We start from the raw sequence: 19,172 nt of genomic DNA on the forward strand, positions 1-19,172 counted from the left end.
AGAAAGATACCCAGCATGTAACGATCAAAGAGACTATTATTATCCGACGCACACAAGCAGCTTGGCCACTGCTTCGATCGGGATCCCTTTTCGTTTCCATATTATTAATTGACGAGAGACGGCCGAACAACCATGATAGGAAGAGCAACCTTCACGACAGAAAGAGTTGGTCAGGCTCAATGCCCTACATGATGATAAGCAAAAGCGGTCATCAGAGGTCTTTGCCCCCTTTGGAAAGAGATCAGGAACGATCTCACCAGGGCGGCCCGTCTCGGACTGAATGCTTTGAATTTGTGCAATACAGCCATAGACAGGTGTGGTTGGGTTATGTTCAAAAGTTTACTGTGCTTCGAAATTTCTCGGATGGGGGTGTCAAGATCCGGCACCACGGAGCACGACTGGTGGCAAACTGCTCGATTCAACCTTTTCTCGACTCGACTACAACGGCGTTTGATACAGGACAGCTTGATAGACGGCTTCGGTGGCAGCTCCTGACAGCCTACGTCTTCCCAGCGGATGATTGGTTGAAGGATGGTGTTTGTTTGTACATGAGTACGCAGAGAGTGGAGTTTGTGGTGTTTAGCCCGACTCAAAGCCATGGGATTTAGAGATCTTTCTACGTTGTGTTAGGCCTGAGGCTTTGCGGGAGGTGCTGTATGTGTGGATGACCCGACGAACAGGAGAATCTGTCTCCCGTCTGGAGGGGTGTGGAGTAGGTGAAGAGATCCGTTAAGCTTGTGTTGGATGAGTACCTGGCAGATATGCAAGAGCATGAGTTATCATTGAGCAAGAACTGTTGCACCATAGAGGATCGCACAGCAGCAAGTTGGATACAGTGAATAATCACAGTCGTTAGGGCAAAGCACTGAATACATGGTACTGCGTATGCCTGGTCGGTCAGCGCTTTTCTATTTCGGTAGAAGCCCGTGACAAAGCAGGAACCCCAGTCAGTGCCAGTCCACCTGACTTGACCGGTCTCGCGCTTGATGCAGCCTTTTCATCCGTCTATTTCATTTGGAAGGGATCGTCCGATAAGCAGCAGAGGAGTCCTTGTACGAGTAGGGCTGCAGAACATTATTTCCCCATTGGGAGACAAGTGCATATTAGGATTCACTCCGGACGGTTGAAGTCTTACCATCGACGGAGCGAAAACGACCTGGAGAATCGGGGCAGCAGCAGGTCGTCAGTAGGTACGGAGAACTGTAAATCAGCCACGTAGAGAGCAAGATGGCAACAGAGTTTTCAATGGTTGCGGAAAGAAAGGAGCGGCGGGAGGAATCGAGGCTTTTTGAGGCTGTGGGCTGGGTCTGTGGGATGCTATTGCGCCAAAAGCAGGGGCCATGCGACGGGGTGAAGTACTCGGTACGAAATACCCTGCTCGTACTGGGCACAGGGGACTCGGACTTCGTCTTTGAACGGACAACTGAATCACCAACGTGGTGTGGGAGGAATTGAATAGTAGTAGGTGTTGGGACGTAGGACTTGTACGAAGAAGTAGACATGGGACCGAGTGGTGTAAAGAATACGGGAGACAGAGTTCAGAAAGAACCCTATCCCCCGCTTGTCGACAGCTGGCTCGAGGCAGGTCTTGGTGCCAAGGTACCTAGGTACCTCGTGGAAGGAAACCGTCAGGCTTGCGGCCACTTTGAGCTGCCGAAGGGGGATGGAGAGAGGCGCGCCACAAAGCCCAAGGCGCGGCTTGTGTTGGATTGAGGAGAACAACGAGGCGCAGCTCAAAAAGCCAGAATACCTAATAAAAATAATAAGGGATGAGTAGTAGTAGAAGGAGTCAGAAGATGGAGACCACAAATGACCACAATGGCCAGGGACAGAGTCTTCTCAGCTGGTTCTCAACGTTGATGGTGGATTCGTGGATTCGTGGATTCATCGACGCGTCGCCTCGGTCCACAGTCCCCAGACACCCACCAGTGGCCACCACTGCCACCAGAGGCCAGGGCCATATTATTATATGCTCTGTTTCAGGGCGCTCAGCAAAAGCCCTCCGAGACATGGGCTGTTGAGCAGTGAGCACTCGTACCTAGCTGGGCATGGGAGCAACCTTTTTGATCTTCTGACTACCGCTTTACTGAACCACTCACCACCACCATCACTACTACCTACTACTACCACTTCCCACCAAAGTGACTACGCCCGCCCGCCCTTCCGTGGAACCACCACCGCCTCCAGCCGCGTTTTCTGCCCCTGGCGCAACCTGGCATCTTGCTTGATCTGCGACAATCTTAACCATTACATGTCATTTTTTCCCCTACGCATAATACGCACCCTTTCTGACCACTCTTTCCCCCATTATTTCCCAGAAGGCCGAAAGAACACCCTCGTCGCATCTCTCTTCTTTTCCCTATAAGCCGTCCGACGCCGCCGCCGCCGCCGCCCCTCTTCCTCCACTTCGTCCGTCCTGCGCCATTCCCTTGGTTGAAAGTAATATCGACTTTCCCTTCCTTTCCTCCCCTCGACAAAAATCACCCGGTCTCTCGTTTAGTGTCTTCTCTTCCAGCCAAACCTCGACGATCCTTTCGAAACGGCCGCAACTCTCCCCTCCTCGTTCATTCCTTGCCTTGAGTTCTCGGAGTCCGGCTAGCCGTGTTCTGTTTACGAAGCTTGCGACTTTAAGAACCTACGCGAGAGAGAGAGACTGTTAGATGCACGCAATTACAGCGACGGCGCAGTAAATGTCACTCCTTTCTGGTTGATTGGAAATATAAAAAGGAAATACACCGCTCTCCCCGTTTCGAACACCGGCGTTTTCATTGGGGGAAACGGGAACCCCTCGTGTCACGGATTCGAATTGACGAGATTGAAAAGACCCGAGACGGAGAGTGAGAAGGGTAAAGAGCCAAAATGGAGGCAGCCGCTGATGGCAACAATGCCCCGCACATGGTGTTCAACATGCTCGAAGACAAATACATCGGTCTCGCCCTAGCCATCGTGTCCACGCTCGCAATCGGAACCAGCTTCGTCATCACCAAGAAGGGACTCAACGACGCCGCAGACAAGCACGGCTTCGAAGGAGAAGGGTTCGCGTACATGAAAACGCCGCTGTGGTGGGCAGGGATAGGGTCGTTGGTGGTTGGCGAAGTCGCCAATTTTGCTGCCTACGCCTTTGCGCCCGCCATTCTCGTCACTCCGCTGGGCGCGCTCAGTGTGCTTATTGGAGCCGTGCTCGGTGCCTATTTCCTCGGCGAGGAGTTGGGAGTTTTGGGGAAGCTGGGATGTGCAATCTGTCTGCTTGGAAGTGTGATTATCGTGCTTCACGCGCCGCCGGACCAGGAGATTGAGACGGTGGATCAGATTCTGGCGTATGCGATCAAACCAGGTATGGGATTTTACGCGACTCGGTCTGTGGGAGTAGGCCTAGCTAATCGGCCTCACAGCGTTCATCATTTACTGTCTAGCAGCGATTGTCTTCTCAACTGTCATGATCTACAAAGTTGCACCGGTGTACGGCAAGAAGAACCCCCTGATTTACATCTCGATTTGCTCGACTGTCGGATCGGTGTCGGTCATGTCGGTCAAGGCCTTTGGAATTGCCGTCAAGTTGACTTTTGCGGGCAACAACCAATTTACACACCCCTCGACGTACGTCTTTATGGTTGTTACCATTGTCTGCATTCTCACGCAGATGAATTACTTCAACAAGGCACTCAGCCAGTTTTCGACCTCGATCGTCAATCCCTTGTATTATGTCACGTTTACCACGGCCACGTTGTGCGCCTCGTTTATTCTGTTCCAGGGGTTCAACACGACCGATGCTGTTAATACCATTTCTCTCCTCTGCGGGTTTTTAGTGATATTCTCGGGGGTATACCTGCTCAATCTGTCGCGGGGTGATCCCGATGGCCATCGACTGCTCAATGGGAAAATTGCAGACGAAGACGGGATCCCGACGGACCCCTTGGCAGGCTTGCAAACACGAAGAAGCATGCAAGCGAGAAGGAGTCTGGATCCGCACCGACGGAGCAGCAGCCTCACATTCAGTCCCGGAGGGTTATTGTCAGGCGGAAGTCGACACGCGAGCGCGGAGAGTGCAGGGCTGATGCAGAACTATGACGTCGAGCACGGTGCTTTTGGATTGTCGGATCTCGTGGAAGATCCAGAGGAGTTGGGGGCGACCTCGAATCGAAGCGGAAGTCCCAGAGTGAGAGGGGAGCAAGTGACGAGGATAAACGAGAGGCCCCATCAAAAGAGTCTGAATCGGTGACATTGAGCGAACCTGAACCCTTGGGGAGTGTTATTCATGTCGATTAGACTTGGATCAGAGAGTTTTGATTGTAACGATATCCATGCATAGGTAACGGTTCATTAGCGACGACAGGTCCAGCATTTGCCAGGATAAAGAGTATGACCAAAGGAAGGAAAGGGTTGGGAAATGGAAGGGATGGATGGATGGATGGATGGATTCAGGCACTAGCTGAGGGTCATGCCAAAGGGGAGGTTTAACTGTATATTGCCAGCAGGATGCAACAAAGAATTCGAAGCAGAATGTTGTATTTTTTTCCCTCCCTTGTGGGTGCCTTGTTTTTCAGTCTTTTCTTATGCTTGGTTGGACTAGATAAAACTGGGGTGTGGCGAGCACGTGCCAGTAAAGATGCAGCCTGTTGCTTTGCTTCTGATTCCCTCTGAGGTCACTTTTCACCTTTTTGACTTTGGACTTTGCACCTGGTTGGCACCCAAGGCACCTAGCTGGGCCGCTGGACATTCTATATTGCCAGTGACTGCTGTTCCTCCTTCTTCCTATACATATCGCTTCCCATATCCATGGCCAGACCAAGCTAACACTCTTCCCAAACACCATCAGCTCCCACAGGGCGAGCCATCCCGCTTCACCATGGCACCCTCATATCCATCTCCAAGTCTTAAAGCAATGACCTCGCCACGCACAGGGCCACAAAAAGGTACGACCACGCCTCCAAACCATCACCACTACCACCACCCCCAACTCTCCCTGCATATGCCCATGACAAACAAAAACCCATGCATCCGATATGCCCATCGTTTGCATCTCCTAAGAAGCCGCGCAAAACACCTGGTCGAAGGCGTGCCTTTGCGTTTGCCATTGTGCCCACACTCTTCGTTTCTTTTGCTGCATGATTTCGTGTTCGTGCCACCGCTCACCCATGCTTCTCACTGGAGCGACCACCGCCCTGATAGGAGGAGGAGCCATGCACGTGCACTATTGCCTGTTTCCTTTCGCTCAAGGCACATCGAGGGTCATCTGTCACGCGACACTGGGGCACACGACAGTGGGATGCTGTGGGAATAAACAGCCTCTATTGAACAATCGAGCTCCTGGGATTACGCGGATGTACCAGCCATTGTTGTTTGCTTTTTTCTTTGATTCTGTTTGGTACCTGGCGACAAGATAAACCCCAAAGTCAGACCCTCTAACGCATCATCATTAGGTGTGACCATCTTCGACGAGCCCGAACATATCCCCGAGCCCAGTATCAAAGTCCTTGCGGATGACCAGGATCACGGTTACGGGACCTCCCCCACGCTCGTCGCCTCGCATAGCCCCAAGCTTCACCGCGCCAGTATTTCAGGCAAGAAGATGACCGGACGACCGGCCCTGCCTCCTGGTTCAAACTCTTATTCTTCCCATCTCTCTCCTGCTTCCGGTGCTCCTCTCAACAAGCCCATGTCATACTTCAGCCTCGACGATAATAACCCCCCGGACTCATGGTCAGGGGGTCCAGGTTCCACCACTCCGGGAACGACGGCAGAGAGCAAAACGCCTGATGTACGCGCTATCCTGGCCCAGGTGGCCGACTGGCTTGAGGATGAGAAGGCAAAGCGACGGAAGCGAAAACATTATCGCCATCACCATCATCACAGCAAGCAGTCCAAGACACCCGGCGAGCAGAGCGATGACCCCAGGTCCAATGACGCCATGCTCGACGATGAACAAGATGGGTCGCTGGAAAGACTCGAGAGCATTCTTCAAAACTTCTCGTTCGGCAATTCTTCGAATCTCCTCCGCAAGTCTTCGAGCTCTGGCCTGCGAAGAGGATCCTTAGCCAAGAAATACAAGCAGCCTCGCTCCGTTCCGGCATCTTCAGACACGGAGTTCTTTGGCGACGACATACTTGTGCCGAATGTCGAGGCAAAGCTGGACAACTCCAAGACGATGGCTTTCACCGGCGGTTCGGCAGATGCGGATACTAACGATGGTGCGAGGAGGCAGGACTATGAGCACTGGGTGACCTTCAAAAAGGACATTGTCCGCTTGACGCACACTCTCAAGCTGAAGGGCTGGCGCCGCATCCCTATCGATCGAGCTGCCGATATTGATGTTGCGCGTCTAAGCGGTGCCCTTACCAACGCCGTCTACGTTGTCCACCCCCCAAAAGATATGTCCAGATACGATGCCCACAATCCTTCTGATCCTTCTGCTCCGCCTGTCCCCATCTCCCGCCGTCGCCCTACCTCGCTTCTCCTTCGTATCTACGGTCCACAGGTTGAACACTTGATCGACCGAGAGGCTGAACTTGGCATCCTGCGCCGTCTAGCCAGGAAAAACATCGGCCCTCGCCTTTTGGGATCCTTCGAGAACGGCCGTTTTGAAGAATTTCTCCACGCCAAAACCCTCACGGCCGATGATCTGCGGGCGCCTGAAACTTCCAAACAGATCGCGAAGCGGATGCGCGAGCTTCATGAAGGCATCGACCTGCTCGAATCTGAGCTCGCCGCTGGTCCAGCGGTTTTCGTGAATTGGGACAAGTGGGTCGACCGGTGTGAGAAAGTGATCACTTGGCTCGACGGACAGGTTCATCAGGCGGAGAAGGAGCTCGCAGACGGGACAACAAGGCGAAAGTCAAGAATACCTGCGCGCTACGTCCGGCGCGGGTTGGTCTGTGGTGTCGAATGGCCTGTGTTCCGCAGGGCCTACGATGCATATCGCCAGCAGCTCATCGAAAAATGTGGTGGCGCCGAGGGAGTCCGCAAGCTGCTGGTCTTTGCGCACAATGACACTCAATATGGAAACCTGATGCGCCTACAACCCTCTGGCACCTCACCTCTCCTTCGACCATCGAATCACCACAAACAACTCGTCGTCATCGACTTTGAGTACGCAGCACAAAATCCTGTAGGGTTAGAGTTCGCAAACCATTTCACCGAATGGTGCTACAACTATCACGGTCCTCCGGACAAGAACTTTCAGTGTGAGACGCGACGGTATCCGGATGAGCAGGAACAACACCGATTCGTGAGGAGCTATGTCATGCACCGACCACAATTCAACCCCGCCGCAAGTGCGACGCCCAAGATGGAGGGGCGGGAGAAGACCAACATTAGTGATTTCATGCTTGATGCTCGTACTCCTGGAGGCGGAACAGCAAATGCCTGGTTAGGGAGTAGCGGATTTGAGGAGGCACCTGAATTCGATTACGATAAAGAGGAGTCAGAAAGAGAAAAGGCCCAGGAAGCAGAAATTCAAAGGTTGTTGCAGCAAACGAGGCTGTGGCGGGTTGCAAATTCAGCACAATGGGTGGCCTGGGGAATTGTGCAGGCAAAGGTGCCGGAGCTGGATGCGTTGGAGGAAAAGGAAAAGGAGGAGAAGACCTTGAGCAAACGCATCAAGGAGAGGAGGAAGAGCGTGACAGAGATGGTATCTGCGGGAGAGCAGAAGATTGTCGAGAAGATGAAGAACTTGCTGGGCAAGGATGGCGGCGGGAGACATCATCAAGTGGAACACGCGAATCCAATGTCCGACCCCCTGACCGAAGAGGAGAAACGGCTGCAGGCGGAGAGTCACTGGGACCGACCGGAAGGACGAGCACAAGAGGAAGCACACCACGAAGGCAATGGAGATGTTGTGATGAAGCACCAGAATTCCACTGGTGGTAACGCCATCGACGAGCATGCCGCAAAGAACACCGATCTTGAACAAGCGGTCACAATCAATGGTGAAGAGAAGACACGTCCCAATGGCCACGCAGAGACAACACAAGAAGACGACGCATTGGTGTCCCGCCCGAGCTCTCCCTCGGACGCCGGTGACGAAGAGCCCGAGGACGAATTCGACTACCTCGCCTACGCCCAGGAACGCGCCATGTTCTTCTGGGGCGACTGCCTCCGGCTGGGTCTGGTCAAGGAGGCAGAGTTGCCCAAGGATCTCGTCCAAAGGCTCAAACTTGTGCCGTATTGAGAAATGCCGGTTTGGTCGTTCTTCAACTTTGGACCACATGGAGCAAGAGTCGAAAGAAGGGACTGTGGGTGCCGCGGAAGCGCGCGACATGCCATATGTGCCATGAACGGCGTGATTGATCCCAGTTGTATTTTGGGCTTTGCTTGCTTTGGAGCAATTTTGCACGATTGGGGTTTAGTGTCAGGATATCGAGCTGTCAATGTCTTTGGTAGGCATGAGCAAATGTTTACTTGATGAAATAGAAACACTTGGATCGGGATCGGGAAGCTGGGATCTGGATGAGGGAGTCACAGAGCCTCCAGAAGGGATCGATGGGATTGACGGAAAGGACTCACAACACAGGTGTTGATGATGATGACGACGACCACTGATGGTGGATAACTAGAATACCTAGGTAGATCGAGGGATACCCTATCATTTTATTTTATTCTATTCTGAGTGTGACTCTGGTCTGGTCTGGGTGTGGTTCTCAACATCAACGCTATGAGTAGGTGTGAATAACACAAAAAGAAAAAGAGAACAGAAAATCATTGCATTGAACCTTTTCCCTCCGAGGCTGTGGAATTTCCATTCTAATCTTGTATAGTACATATATAGACCCGGTCCGTTCGCTGGCTGTACCCGCCCTGACCTACGTACCTATCTAGGTAGCTAGCTAGCTAGACATCTTGGGTCCTTACATGTGGCGCAATATGGGGAACACACATTGCGCCTCATAGGCTCATATCATAGTTTGATCTTGACACCACTCTTACTCAACCCCAGCGCCGTCGCCGTGACCAGCACGGCGTACCCCACCAACAGACCCATAGCCTGTAGCGGCGGCATGTCCAGCGTATTAAGACTCAGATTCACGAGACCCGTCAAGAGGTTGGCGACCAGGAAAACGACGAGGCCGTTGTTGTTGTACACGCCTAGGATGCGGCTGGTTGCCATAGACGCCGGTTTGGAGTGCGGGTGGGCTTCGGGTTCGGTGGAATAGGAGAAGGGCGGGCCGGAGGCTTCGACGACCCCGAAGAGGAAGAGTTGGGCGTTGTTGAAGGCCACGACCCAGAGGACGTACGGCAGGTTGGCGAGGCGGCGCGAGACGGTGAGGTTGAATGTGTAGAGGCTCGTGGAGAGCCAGTAGAGAGAGGTGTAGATTAGCGATTGGATCAACAGGGCCCGCAGGACGACTTGTCGCTCTCGCGCCGTGACTTCCCTCGAGGAGGGGGACTGCTTGGAGAGCTTTGGGACGGGCTCGTTGAAGCGCACCACCCCCAACCCGGCTCCGCGCCCGGCGAGGAAGATGGCCAGATAGCCGGTGAAGGAGAAGACGCCTTCGCGGTTTTTGGAGAGGAGCGATGGTCCCCGCGGGGAGATCAGGATGTATGAGAGGAGGGAGGTGTTGTTGAGGACTAGTTCGTAGATGACAGCCAAGGTAAGAGCCAAGGTCTCGTAGGACTTGAATGCCCTGCGCGTGAGGCTGTCAGAGATCTCTACAAAGGGTGGCAGTAGGGCCAGCGTGAAGAAGAAGTTCCAGTGCACGCCGTATTCGGTGACGTGTTCGGCGTAGTCGAGCCCCTTGACGCTGTACAGGCGGATCAAGCCCAAAACGAGCAAGGGGATGGAATGGCGAACGGCTTGAATGAATCGATTGGCAAAGTTGTTGGTGGTGGCGGATGGTGATGAGAGATTGCTGGGACCAGCTCTCACGACGGCTCGAGCAGAGACCACACCTGCCGAAAAGACGAAGGAGCCAACCCCCAGGTCCATCAGCGAGGTGCCCCATGTCTCGACTTTGGCGTACCGGCGCGGGAAGATGGGGAAGTCAACCGCCAAAATGGCCAGACAGGTCACGACGAGCATGGACCCCCGGTAGTGAGTGAGGAATGGTCGCACGGGGAGGGCCGGAGGAGGAGCATCGGACGGGGTGCCATTGACAGCGACAGCAGGGTTGACCTTTGCTGGTTTTTTCGCCGTTCTTGCTGCCGATGATAGGTTTGTTGCTGGTCCATCCGACGAAGAAGAGGTCGTCGTCGTCGTCGACTGTCCTTGTCCGGTCTGGAGAAATACAAGGACAACCGCCGGGGTGATGAGAAAGATGTTCAAGGCTAAGGGAGCTGATGAGTACAGAGTGATGGCGAACAAAATGGCGCAAACATTCAGCAAGAAGTCGGCGAGAATAGCGAGGGGAGAGTACGGCGTGAAGAAGGAGTATTTCCTCTGCAGAGCAGTCCAGAGAAATACTGCGGCCTGTGAATGTACCACATTAGTGATGGTCCTTGGGTACAAGGCTAGCAGATTCAAGATCAGTAGAGGAATCGTACTGCGGCAACCAGCGTGACCAGGTTGATCTCGGTCAAGGAACTTCCGTAGAGGTTGGACACGAATGCCTCCTTGCGAGCCTTGTAGGAAGCTGAAGCTGCTGCGGCTGTGGCCATGGTGAGAGAGCTGGGGATTAGATCATTTTGCACAAAGAGAGACCGTCTGCCTTGTAGAAGCAGGATAATTGGGGAAATGGTGGTGACAGGTGGCAGCAAATCTGATGGAATGACACGACGCAACCTCTACAATTCCTTTCAAATGACACCATTTTTGACACAGCAAAAGGGGCATCCACATCACAGTGGTTGAACCTGTATTGATGAGTGTCTTCTTGCGCAAGTTCTGGTAATCCAGTTCCTCTATTTTCATTCGTAGTCAAGCGTCTATCTTCTATTCGGTCCTTTTGACTGGAGCTTCTACGCTCCTTGTTTGTAACCAAAGGGAACAAAATCATACAGAACGACATCATGTCTTCACCAAAGGCAGCCATGGTAAACACCTTCACGGTAAGACCAGTTATGTGTGCGCGCTATATCGAAACAGCCTGAGTGACTTTTGGAGCGTTCCTTGGTGGAAAAAGATGTTCTTTGGGCATGTTAACTTCCTCCCCATCGTCGTAGTATACAAGATCAAAATCCTCATATATTTGCAACCTGATGATGCTCTGGCCGTCAGATAAGTAGTGAATCGGCATAGAGATTCTCTTTGCTCATGTCGAGCAGACCCAGATACTGCTGCCCAGCCGCCCACCGGGAAGCCATCGTTTCCAACACCTTCCTAAGAATGTGGTATGCCTCTCCCATTTCCCTTAGTCCCGTCTCGTGCGCAAGCCATGCGTAGATGGTTGCCGCAAAATATAGACAGTCCCCAATCAAAGGACTGACCCCCGCAGGATTCGATGTCATGTCCACGTGCCAAAGCTGGCTGAAACGGAGTACATCTCCGGCAACCGACTTCAACCCTGCAATCGCAATCGTCTGCATCTCAGTCTCTTCCACAGTACGGTAGCCGCGGTTGGATTCGGTACAAGCAAACGGGTCGCAGAGGTGCATGAGGCTGCTGTAACAGAGGGCCAGTGGTGTTCCATACCGCTCGGGTGAGTGATGGACGTCGTTGGGAAGTAGATTTGCTAATGCCTGGAGCGTCCGATGTAGCTGGATTGCTTCTGAAAATCGCATGGGTGCATCAAGTAGTCTGTCATTGAGAAGCCGGACAAGTCTACCCAGCAGGTGAGTCGCTTGGCACGTTCTTGTAAATGCCCCGGCTTTTACGTTTGTGGGCGAGGACACGTAGAGTGGCTCACTCGTCGTAATCTGGCCTTCATCCCAGAGCTCATCGTCCGCCGGCAGCGTATCGTTGAGGACCGGGTCGTCGGTAGCCAAAGGGTGACCTGAAGAACCGAGATTGACATATCTCGACAAAAAGTGAGAGTCTGATCTGCACGGGGGTATAATTGTCATACCTATCCAAAAGCATTGTTGCCCACCACGTTCGCTTGAACTCTTCCAGCTCCGCCCAGGCCCCGGTTCTCTTCTTCAACATTTGAGGAGCATGTTGTCTGTCGTTGAGACCCAGCGCATGTCCTAACCTTGCGCAATGTCCAGTACTCAGATATGCGGCTGGGTAGATGGCATGGCCAATCTCATACGTGGCGATCAGGATGTTCGCTTGCAGCAATTGTAGGGACATCAGTCCGCTCGATTCAACCATGATGGCGTAGCTCTTTGTGAGATTGTATAGTGGCGACCGAATACTTTGGGAGCCCCCCTGAGGAACCTGGATGACAAGCTTCATCGACAGGAGCAGGAGTGCGAGGTCCAGAGTGAGCTCCATGGCGGGATTGGATAGGGCCAATTGCATGCGCTTTTTGGAGATGAAAGGAAGCCAGGTATGAACGTTTGCAAAGTACCGGTCGACAATGTCCTGAATGTCGAGAATCGAGACTCCCACCGTCGCCGCAACCTCTGCGGGGACAGCGATGTTGGGTCGAGGAATGGTCATCTGCGCTTGGGCGAAGACTTCGGCGTCGAGGAAAAACGCAGCCGGGAAGGTGACATTGCTGTCGGTTGCAAAGGCCGCCTCGGTCCCAGTGCCAGGGCTCCTGCTGAAAGAGCGCATCGGTCCATGCCAACCTTCAGAGCGTCGTCCCTCGAGGCGGGCTTCCAGGTCAGCTATCTTCTGTCGCATCAAAGCAAAGTCTTCCGAGGTGGGATTCGGGGCGGATTCCGAGTAATCGCAGGGCCGGGACATGCGGGTGCATAACGAGCAGCTGGGCAACAGCTTGTCGCATTTTCTCTTCTGTCTTTTGCAGCTCAAACATGCGAGGGGGGCTCTGTCAAGCTGGTCTGTCGTGTCGACCTCCATTGTGGCGCATGGGGTTTTTGAACAAATCCGTTGAACCCAGCACAACGCAAGGAAATGTGGGTGGTGACAGTGGTGAGGGAGTTGGCGGTCATGCGGCCGCATGCAATGGGTCCAGTCGTGTCGTCGTTTATAGACTGCCTGCCCAGGTGAGCAGCCCGCGATATCCCCTGTGGCGTATATTTCGATTTTAGCGGAAATAGTCGTACATTAAGGGCCTAAGGATGCAACCCAGATGCGGCACTCGAGGGTCTCTGAATAATTAATTTGTAAGAGCCAAGACCGGCCCATTAGGAAGTCATTCCCCAAATCGCCAATTCCATTGTCCGAGCCTTACGTCCGTCGAGTGGCGTTTTTTCTGTTTTAGATAAGTCGCCAAACTCAAGATCAACGTGAGAATATTCCACCTTGCTCAGGTACCTCGTACAGCGTCGATGTTCCCGATATACACACGAGCGTCACAAAACCCCTCATGACGTGTACTTCTTTTGCAGTGCCTTCGCTATCGTGGTGAGCTGGATGTTGCTCGTGCCCTCATAGATGGCTCCAATCTTGCTATCCCTGAACATCTTCTCAGCGATGCCCTCGCGGACGAAACCCATGCCGCCCATCCACTCAACTGCTAATCCGCTGACTCTCCCGGCAACTTGACTGGCATACAGCTTGGCCATGGCGGCATCGGTGACGAAGTCCTCGCCTGCCTCCTTCTTCCGAGCGGCGTTGTAGACCAGAGCGCGGGCCGCGCAGATTTCCGTGTAGGCTTGGGCAAGTTGATGTTGCATGCCTTGGAACTCACCGACCAGCTTGCCGAACTGTTTTCGATCGTTCCATACGTATTTGGCGGCATTTTCCCATGCTCCGAGAGCCAATCCCGTCATCTGAGCGCCAATACCGATACGTCCTTCGTTCAGAAGACCAATGGCATACTTGTAGCCCTGACCTTCCTGGCCTAGGAGATTCTCCTTGGGGATTTCGACGTCGTCAAAATTGATGACGCACGTGCTTGAGGCCCGGATCCCGAGCTTCTTCTCCTTCTTGGCTATGCTGAAGCCTTTCATGTCTTTGGTAACAACGAACGCCGAGATGCCCTTGTATCCGGCGTCGGGGTTAAGATTGGCGAAAACGAGGAAGAATTCGGCTTCCATCGAGTTAGTAATCCACATCTTAGAGCCGTTGATCTAGTCCATGTTAGTGAATGGAACGATGGGAATGTCCCTACGACCAGCGGCACCGGATGGGTAGACATGCCTTGTAGCCATTTGATGTCTTTTCTGCTTTGGTCTTCAATGCAAAGGCATCGGAGCCTGAGGCGGGCTCAGACAAGCAGAACGATCCGACAGTGTTGGTAGCCAGCTTCGGAAGCCACTCCTTCTTGAACGCTTCGCTGCCATATTTGAGGATTGCAGTCACCACCAATGTGTTGTGTACATCGCACAGAACCGAAACTGAAGGGTCTACCCTGGCAATCTCTTCAATTCCCACAATTGCTGATGTGAAGTTCATCCCAGCGCCACCATACTCCTCAGGGATCTCGAACGCCATGAGCCCTTGCTCGAACATCTGCTCGACGATGGCTGGGTCCATCTGTTCTTTCTCATCCATGTCTCTCACCTTTGGTGCGAGCTCTTCAGTCGCCCATCTAGAGACAGACTCTGCAAGCATTCTCTCGGTCTCCGAGAAGTGAGTGATGGGCGTCGGCGATAGGGAGGTGGTGTCGATGTCGTCGGGCATGTAAGGTTCAGCATAGCGCTGCCTTGAGGTGGTAGTGAACGTTCGTTTACTAATGTCAGTTTAGCAAAAGTCGAGCTTTAGAAAAGGGAAGGGCATACGGTAGAAAATTCCTTCGAGGAAGTGACCTGGTCACCGGTGAAAGCGGCACGATGCATGTGGTAGCTTTTGCGAGGGGTCGCAATGTTCTCGGTATGGCAGCCATGTTGATTTCTGGAGGAAGGTGAGGACGAAGACTAGGAAATTCGTGTTCAGGTCCAGGAAAGATCTGTATATAAGATGATTCAAAACCACCGGGGGGAAAGTTTCGGTCAACAAAATGCAAAACAATGCTTTACTGTCCTGCGCATTACTAGTAGGGTTTGGATGCGATTCCTCGGTGCTCGGCTCACCTTTAGCTCCCCAGCCAGGCAGGCCACACGCGGATATTCAAGGATCGGCGACTTTTCGGATCCTAACAATACTTGACGAGCCAAAAGTAGAGGGACCAGTGTCTGCTGGGTGCCTGGAGTCCTGAGATAATACGAGAATGCTTTTACTGATAAAAGTCAATGCTACGTACGGGTACTTGTTTGCATGAACTTTCTTCTCACCTAGCTACACCTCACGCAACCAGCCTCATTGGAATCGCTTGTATGATCTGCATCCCTCCCAAGCCTCCTCGGGGTGACCAACAAGTCCAGAACACCCAGCGACTTGACAAGCTTGACACTACCTGTGGCTGATGCATTCTGTGGCTTGAAAACTCATGTGGCGCAGCAGGACTCTGACGTCGCTCACTGCAGGATTCAATCAGCTGGGAACTTGCGACCCTTTGGCGCCCACTTTTCACCCAGTCATCCATTCAACTGGCGACAACCGATGATGCCCAGCATTCGAGTCCAAGGCATGGATATATTAAGAATCTGCGATAGCCGCCCAGCATCGTGACCTTGAGGTTTGTTCCTTTTATCTTGTCTTCCAGTTTTCCCTCGCCGTGCGCAAAAAGACTTACTGCCCCTCTTCCTTCTTGCCCAGTGAGCGCTTCCGAGTAGGTATCTTTTTGCATTGGCAATCATGTCTGCTGGTCATTCTGAGCCGCAGGTGCTCTATAGCGTTAACAACATCGCTGCATTCTCCGTCCAGAATGGAGAGGAACATCTGATCACAACATCAGGCCCTCAGACTTTGTCGCTGCTGATGGTGCCGACTGCATCACCATTTGCCGACTTGTCAACCACCGAACCAACCAGCGCGGCGCCCGAAGAAGACTTCTACCTCCACCTCCACCTGCCCCCTGAACTAGACCTCCCTCTGCCTGCCACCACCCAGATCTATCACAAACCTCCCAGCAGTTACCTGATACCTCGCTGGGATCTGGGACCCGATGCAGGCGCCTTCATCCGGCTGCAATTCCCTTCCATAGGGAGTGGGCCGGGCAAAGTGACCCAAGACGACATAGACACATTTGAGACCATTCTTGCCCAATGTACCGCCTTCCTCGAGCGAGTACACAGCACACCTCCGGGATTTGAGCGCTACGATCCGAGCAATTATCGACCAGGCGAGGGTTATGTCGGAACTGCGAAGCCAGAAAAGGACCGTTCTCAGCAACATGGGCAAATTGTGCTTATTGACGAGGAGAATGGAAGCGTAATCGGCGAGCTGCAAGATAACTATACTCTGGTAGAGGAGGCAGCGGTCAGGCCGGGATCAAAAAGTACGTGCAAAGCCTCCTTCTCTTGTCTTCGGCCGATACTGACTGGTTGACGCAGCTCCTGTTCAGATACAGCTGCCCGTCGAAGGGCAAGGCAACCAGATCCGAGTCGACAACGTTTCCGAAGATTATCTCGCCATATCGAAACATCCTGCTTACGCAAAGTCGCGAGTCGTGCAAGGCTCTGCGACCGCCTCGAGGCTCATTGTGACGAGTTCCACTTACTTGGCTAATAAGATGTCATCAGGGGCAGATTCATTCCAAAAGGGCACCCAGCCCAATCCCAAGCCTATTACATTCTCACCTGCCACCCACGCGCGCATTCGTCAAATCCACTCCTTTACCCAGGGTGCCGTTGGCCTCAGCGCGAAGACGGTCGGTCAACTGGGTAGATATGCCCAGAACTTCGGGGCTTCGCTCGCTCGAAAAGGGGAGAAGTCCAAAAAAGAGCCGGGGAAGGATTACAAACCTGGCATCCTCAACAAGTCCATGATTGCTTTCTCTACCATTGCTGATGGCATCGATCAGGCTGGCCGCAACCTCTTAGCCTCTAGCTCGGCAGCGGCGACCAATGTAGTCAGCCACAAGTACGGCAAGGAGGCCGGCACCATCGCCCAAGGTCTGGCTGGTGGTGTCAAGAACGTGGGTCTTGTCTACATCGATGCGATGGGAGTATCCCGCCGAGCAGTAATCAAGTCCGTGGCCAAAGGCATGGTGGTCGGCCGGATGCCAAACGGGCAGCAACTCGTGGTCGGCTCAGGTGATGGGGGAGTTGTGCCAGCTGAAGCGTATATACCCGACGAAAAGCGGAACGATTATTATGAATCCTCCTACCCAGGAGCGGCGCAAAGCGGCGCAAGCCAGCCGGGGTATGGAGTCGAAAGTTATGGCAATGCAGCCAATGCGCCGCCTTCTTATCCTTCGGGTATTGGTGAACCTTTGGGTTCAACACTGCAGGGACAGCATGTGCGGGAGAAGTGATAAACGGAACACATACCTGTATTTTGACGTTTCATGAGGCGATTGGCGGTAGATATTGGGGGTCACTTTTGACATTCTTGAAGATGAGTGCAAGAATGTTTCAAGCTGGATGAAACAGGCTCGTGCCCATTATTGCCCAACTTGCAGACAAATGAGATCACGCCAACTATCTGCGCGGGTCGCAGTCTGCCATGTGCCTAGCTCGCTAGGTACCTACGGTTCGCTTTTTCTCCTTCTTGGACTGGGTTCAGCATGGATCGCAGATTGCATGCACGACATCTGCCGGGCGAAAGTGGCTGAAACGGAGACACTGCGCCTTTCGACTCGACCCGACAACTTGACCGCCATTTCGTCACTTTGGGTTGCCGCTGCTGCCGGTAAACTTCAGCCGTGCTTCAAGCATTGCCTGGGAGTTGGACATTGTTGTTGACATGCCATGATGCCAGTCGTGTCCGAGTCTTTGAGTCCACCGTCCAACAACGTCGAAATTGTCTTCGCTGCATGAACTAGACTTGCATTATGCACAGAAGCAACGGCGCTGATGCGCTGCAATGTTCACATGCGTCGATCTCGAGGCTCAATGGGGGTGGAACCTGCCGGGAAACTTTGGGGGATTGGAGCTTCGGGGCTTATAGGCGTGGCGTAACTGTATTGGCTCCGACGGGGAACGCCCCAGAAGGAGTTTGTTCTGGCCAGCGTCACTAAAGCCCACAGAGAGAGCAACCAGCGCCGGTAACAGACTAACAGTCGTGGCCGACGCGTGGTTGGCTGAGCCTGCCTAACTGAGCCACTCTAGGTGGCTCCAAGGCTCCGTGGTTCGCCCACACACCCCAGGCAAATCACGAGTCACACCTCTGGGCACATGGGCTTTGTGCCGCCCATTGACGCGCAGCAGAGACTCGCGTTTGGAGATCCTCGCGCAAATGAATTTCGCTAGAGGAAATCAAGTTAACTGGGAGGACCCGAAAACCCAACACCATGATCCCGCCCATTTCTGCAATGCTGTGCCTGAAATAACTCCTGTTAGGGAAAAGCCTCATCAATAATTACACAGGAAGAAGGGGACGACCATGAGGTGGTTCGACGCCGTTGACGCGATGATCAGTTGTGTTCACGTGTACCGGATAGGATTTGGTGATTGTTGATTTGAGATTGAGTGGATCTGGCTGGGGGCCCCTATTCTCGGCGTCAATGTCAAGTGCCATTTCATAACTGGGGAAGGCTGCGGGTTTGAGAAAGAGTTCCTTATGCCAAACAGTTTATCTGGTTGGAATTGAGAAGAGAAAGCTAGCTATCCAGAGTCACTTTGCCCAGCAAGCGCAGGCACAGGTATGGTCAGAGACACGGAGATGCACAATGCTCTCATTCACATGAGGCTGGTCCGTGTGGTTCATTCATGCTTAATGTGGGTGGATTCTTGAGACCGTAAGGCATCATCCCTACGACTAGGAAATGCACTGTGTTCTCCTACAGCGCCTGAAATTATGGAGGAAGCAGACATAGTTGGAGCATGAACAAGTACATATCAGGCAGGAGAATAGCAGCTTAATACGAGGTTTTAAGTCCAGAGTACCAAGTAGATGTTCGGTACAGGGCAACAGCCCTAGCAAGCCAGGTCGTGATTCACAAGAAATCGCTTGCTGGCTAGCGTTGCCAATTTTCCGGCCACCCTTTTGGGGGGTTTTGGGTGGACAAGCGAGGTGCGCTGCGTGGCTGCTGGACCAGCACTGGTACTGGGATGCTGCGTTGTCCGTCTTCTCACCGGTCAACCACAACAACTCACAATCTGTTCTGCCGCACTTCTCCCACCAAACAACAGCACCGTGCTTTTCAGTCGATCCCTAGAACCAAAAAATTAACAACAACATACGACTCTCCTTGTCTGCCTCACCGCCTGTCCTTTCTGCTGGCCAGTCACAATAACCCACCTCC

At 53.1% G+C, this 19,172-nt stretch overlaps 7 protein-coding genes across 7 annotated transcripts; 3 read left to right on the forward strand and 4 right to left on the reverse strand.

Annotated features, from left to right (window-relative positions):
- Nucleotides 1-2,859: 2,859 nt before the first annotated feature.
- On the forward strand, nt 2,860-4,219 carry Z520_02349 (uncharacterized protein; the record flags this gene model as incomplete). The annotated part of the gene is made up of 2 exons (XM_016772863.1): nt 2,860-3,334; nt 3,393-4,219. 2 exons carry the CDS (start codon nt 2,860-2,862, stop codon nt 4,217-4,219), a joined length of 1,302 nt encoding a protein of 433 aa, XP_016636333.1.
- A 1,350-nt stretch (nt 4,220-5,569) lies between these two features.
- Nucleotides 5,570-8,167, forward strand: Z520_02350 (uncharacterized protein; the record flags this gene model as incomplete). The annotated part of the gene is made up of 1 exon (XM_016772864.1): nt 5,570-8,167. The coding sequence occupies one exon, from the start codon at nt 5,570-5,572 to the stop codon at nt 8,165-8,167; it is 2,598 nt and encodes an 865-aa protein (XP_016636334.1).
- A 726-nt stretch (nt 8,168-8,893) lies between these two features.
- Z520_02351 (uncharacterized protein) lies at nt 8,894-10,590 on the reverse strand (the record flags this gene model as incomplete). Its single annotated transcript, XM_016772865.1, has 2 exons — nt 8,894-10,402; nt 10,477-10,590. The coding sequence occupies 2 exons, from the start codon at nt 10,588-10,590 to the stop codon at nt 8,894-8,896; spliced, it is 1,623 nt and encodes a 540-aa protein (XP_016636335.1).
- Nucleotides 10,591-11,145: 555 nt separating this feature from the next.
- On the reverse strand, nt 11,146-12,838 carry Z520_02352 (uncharacterized protein; the record flags this gene model as incomplete). The annotated part of the gene is made up of 2 exons (XM_016772866.1): nt 11,146-11,887; nt 11,937-12,838. The coding sequence occupies 2 exons, from the start codon at nt 12,836-12,838 to the stop codon at nt 11,146-11,148; spliced, it is 1,644 nt and encodes a 547-aa protein (XP_016636336.1).
- Nucleotides 12,839-13,305: 467 nt separating this feature from the next.
- Nucleotides 13,306-13,998, reverse strand: Z520_02353 (uncharacterized protein; the record flags this gene model as incomplete). The annotated part of the gene is made up of 1 exon (XM_016772867.1): nt 13,306-13,998. The coding sequence occupies one exon, from the start codon at nt 13,996-13,998 to the stop codon at nt 13,306-13,308; it is 693 nt and encodes a 230-aa protein (XP_016636337.1).
- Nucleotides 13,999-14,050: 52 nt separating this feature from the next.
- On the reverse strand, nt 14,051-14,768 carry Z520_02354 (uncharacterized protein; the record flags this gene model as incomplete). Its single annotated transcript, XM_016772868.1, has 2 exons — nt 14,051-14,615; nt 14,665-14,768. The coding sequence occupies 2 exons, from the start codon at nt 14,766-14,768 to the stop codon at nt 14,051-14,053; spliced, it is 669 nt and encodes a 222-aa protein (XP_016636338.1).
- Nucleotides 14,769-15,619: 851 nt separating this feature from the next.
- Z520_02355 (uncharacterized protein) lies at nt 15,620-17,240 on the forward strand (the record flags this gene model as incomplete). The annotated part of the gene is made up of 2 exons (XM_016772869.1): nt 15,620-16,262; nt 16,318-17,240. The coding sequence occupies 2 exons, from the start codon at nt 15,620-15,622 to the stop codon at nt 17,238-17,240; spliced, it is 1,566 nt and encodes a 521-aa protein (XP_016636339.1).
- Between the last annotated feature and the right edge of the window lie 1,932 nt (nt 17,241-19,172).

This window comes from Fonsecaea multimorphosa, assembly GCF_000836435.1.
Source record: "Fonsecaea multimorphosa CBS 102226 unplaced genomic scaffold supercont1.3, whole genome shotgun sequence".
NCBI classification, from domain to species: domain Eukaryota; kingdom Fungi; phylum Ascomycota; class Eurotiomycetes; order Chaetothyriales; family Herpotrichiellaceae; genus Fonsecaea; species Fonsecaea multimorphosa.